The sequence below is a fragment of the Octopus bimaculoides genome, chromosome 4, assembly GCF_001194135.2.
Source record: "Octopus bimaculoides isolate UCB-OBI-ISO-001 chromosome 4, ASM119413v2, whole genome shotgun sequence".
Taxonomy (NCBI): Eukaryota; Metazoa; Mollusca; class Cephalopoda; order Octopoda; family Octopodidae; genus Octopus; species Octopus bimaculoides.
Window position 1 is genome coordinate 137,970,606 of NC_068984.1, and position 4,054 is coordinate 137,974,659.

General features: G+C 34.8%; 1 protein-coding gene across 1 annotated transcript in view; it reads right to left on the reverse strand.

Annotated features, from left to right (window-relative positions):
* The window catches only part of LOC106878515 (solute carrier organic anion transporter family member 4A1), a 40,845-nt gene that overhangs the window by 35,515 nt on the left and 1,276 nt on the right, over positions 1–4,054 (reverse strand). The window contains exon 2 of the mRNA XM_052967689.1: positions 171–845. Coding sequence (XP_052823649.1) covers positions 171–732 — 562 coding nt within the window. The 5' untranslated portion in view covers positions 733–845. The remainder of the gene's footprint in view (positions 1–170; positions 846–4,054) is intronic.

The following is a 4,054-nucleotide window of genomic DNA, read 5'->3' on the forward strand; positions in this document are numbered from 1 at the left end:
ATATATATATATATATATATATATACACATATATGTACATATATACATACACACACGCATACATATATATATATACATTTGCACATCTAACTTAACTCCAATGTAGTGCATTAAACGCCGTAAGCTGCGGTAGTCGACCCGAGAAATATATATATATGAACTTTACTTACCTTTGAGAAAACTGGAGATACAGAGTAACGAAAGCACCACGGAAGGACGATTTAATATTCGTAAACAGGAAGAATTACACGAATCATATTCCCAAGGTAGGTTATCGGAATTATTATTATTATCATTATTGTTATTATTATTGTTATTATTATTATTACTATTGTTATTATTATTACCAGTAGCACTGTTGTTGATAATAATTGAGTTATTACTCTGAGTGTGCAAGACTGCATTCATATAGCTGTCACTATTTGCATTGTTTTTAGCGTCTGTAACCTTGTTTTTGTCAAAAGTATTTTCTGATAAACTTTTCGGAGAACTTTCCTTAGAAGAAGAAGAACAATGAATCATTAAGGCAGGTACAATGTTCTGATCAAGCTCTTGGGTTAGTTTTGTAAAATTTCGGCTTTCTGTTAATGAGACAGCATTTTCTGGTTTAACCACAACGTTCTCTGCAGTTGAGTGTAAGAAGTTTGCTTCGGTTTTCTTTCTCAAGATAAAATCACTTGATATAGGAAAGTTTGAAGTTTCAACGGTGCCAGGGGTTGCGAATAATTCCATTTTATAGCATTAGGGAAATATCATGGCGTATTTTCTTCAACGTTGAATGTTATAAACTTCTTTGATATGACATCTGTATTTTCATTCATATCGATAGTAATAGCTGAGTATTCCTGCAATATAAAAACGAAGTAAATAATATGACCAACAAACACATACACATACACACACGCCACGCGCCCGCGCGCACACAAACACAAACAAATAAACAAATATATACGTGTATGCGTGAGTATATGTGTATGTGTACATTTAATTGCTTGCATGTGGGTCGATGTATGTATAACAGAGAGAGTCCTGAAACGAGTGCAAGATCGGAGCATTTATCTCAGGAACTTCATTAAATTATATTTATTAAAATATTTTCAGCATTACTTTCAAGTGAAAAATCATTAATTGCTTCAGATAATGTTTCATGTCTTATTTAATATGGAAGTGAGTGCGATCTGATTAATCTAAATTATTTCGCTTCGTACTTTCAAACAATATCTAAGCGGCTTCTATGCAGCAATGGAATCTTTAATATCTTCGTTTTGATACTTTTTTTTTTTTAGAAACATTAAAATTTTGCATGTTATATTTTTTAGCAAATAAATTAAATTTGTAAGTAATTTCGAATAATACAGGAGCTTGTACTCTAACTTGGTTCATACTATGCCGAAAATTTGTAATAGCTGGGTTGTTTATCAAAGATTCACTTTTCATGAAGATGGCAATTAAATAATAAGATATGTAATCAAATTAGAAGTAGCACTTCACGTTAATTATATTCGTATTGTTGTTAAAACTAGCACTTAAAATATGACATCTGTGAAATATTTCGTTGAAATATTTTGAAGCACTATGTTAAAGCACTTTTACCGGTCTTCAAGTATCAATCAATACTACGATCGCCGTTTGTTCGTCTTCTCTATCATTACTTTCTCTACGACACCGACCGACAACTTACATACTTCACAAGAGCACTTTAATCCCATCACCCGCCCCTCAATTTTTTTGTTTTTGTTTTTAGCAATTTTGTATTAATATTGATATTCCCGATCATCATCACCATCGTCATCATCTCATTGACATTAATGCTTCGCTTTCTAAGATTCATAGGGTCAGTTACCCGGTTTCTAAGGCGTATAAGTAACCGAGATCAAAATATTCCTCACAGTCCATCGCAGATTTACTCATTTACCGCTGAGTGAACTAGAGGAACGTGGAATGAAATGTTTTGCTCAAAAACACAACGCACCGCCCGGTCTGAGAATCGAAACTACGATCTATCCACTCGGCCATGTACTTCACAATCAATAAAAAAAAATAAATGCACCCTTTTGAAGCCTAGCCAGGCTCATGGGCCCGGTTTCCCGGTTTCAATGGCGTATGTGCACCCTAGCTGGACGGGACGCCAGTCCATCGTAGCGTTACTCATTTTTGCCAGCTGAGTGGACTGGAGCAACATGAAATGAAGTGTTTTGACCAAGAACACAACGCGTCGCCCGGTCCAGGAATCGAAACCACAATCTTGCGATCATGATGCTGACACCCTAACCACTAAGCCACGCGCCTCCAACTTCACAATCAATACTTACGCTAAAATTTATGATAGGATTTTCAAGATAGTCAATTAATGCTAAAATTCAGTTAATAGTAATAGTTCAGATAATGGCGGCGAGCTGGCAGAATCGTTAGCACGCCGGGCGAAATGCTTCGCAGTATTTCGTCTTTCTTTACGTTCTGAGTTCAAATTCTGCCGAGGTCGACTTTGCCTTTCATCCTTTTGGGGTCGATAAATTAAGTACCATTTATGCATTGGGGTCGATGTAATCGACTTAACCCATTTGTCAGGTGTCTTAGGAGTTAAAATAATATATAGTATTTAAATTTTCTTCATATGTGAATTATTTTGGAAAGTATGATAAATTTTTCGAAACGTCCCAAATGGTTGAAATAAAGCATATTTATTCTTTTCTATTCAATTGCAATAATAAACATTTTTTTTTTTAATTATTGTATCAAATGCGAATGTGTATGAAATATCAATGAATGATATAGATGCGAAATGCCAAAAAAAAAAAAAATTTTTTTCGAAACAGTTAATATTTTTGTAGTTCAAAAATTGCGATTTGTGATCTAAAATGTACTCTAGAATTAGCCAGAGCTAATAATGAAAAAATTTAATTACTAAATATTGTTAAACACACCTCTGCAAATGCAATGTACGTAAGCAATTCACTTTAAATACAACGAACAACTGTCATTGAGACTGTTTTTAGCACATCCCCAAATGGAGCCCATGGCAGGCAAAGGGTTAACGTAGCACAGTATGTAACAAAACCTTTGAATGGCAAGTACTATCCACCTGACGGAATCTCTACAGTTTCCTTCTTCCGACTTTCGATCGCGATATATAAGGTTCTCAAAAGCTGTAGAAAATATTTGTCCAAGATGCTGCACAGTAGGATCGAACTCGGGACAACGTAGTCGAAAACTGAGCTTCTTCACTATTATGTCATACAGTGCCTACCTATCTATCTATCTATCTATCTATCTATCTATCTATCCGCTTATATTTGTGTCCGATTGTATTTGTGTTTGTGTGTGTATGTGTGTGCGTCAGTGTGCTAATGTGTGTGTGTGTATGTATATATATATATATATGTGTGTGTGTGTGTGTGTGTGTGTGTGTGTGTGTGGCTGTGTATAATGCGTATGTATATATATGACCTACACACACATATACACACACACGTAGACATACGCGAACTCACACCCGCACATACACACACACATACAAATACACACATAAATATAGGCCGAGTGGTTAAGTTCGATTCATAAGCATGATGTCTCACTTCTAATTAACTTCGGTACGTGCTTTTCCCATACTCTGAGTTCTGATTTCGATCCTAGGAAAAAGGTGTGTGCATAAACCCGCTAGATGAACTAGGGTCGTAATTCAGATATTTTGGTAATACGGCCTGACACTTCGTTGTATTTTAGAATTAGGTAAAGACTGCCAGTTTCTCAATTACACTCGCCTCATACACGTTTCTTCAAAAATAAATATTTTACTTCAACGAGTAGCAGCATAGTCTTATTGAAGATGTGGAGGAGACCCATTACATACAAACATACGTACATACATACATACATACATACATACATGCATGCATACATGCATACATACATACACACATAAATAGATATATCCATGCATATATGTGCATACATTATACATGCACAGTTAAATCTTGCATATGCACGAATGTGTAAACTATATGAGTTTATTTTATATATGCAAATTAATATGTATGTGTATTATATATATATA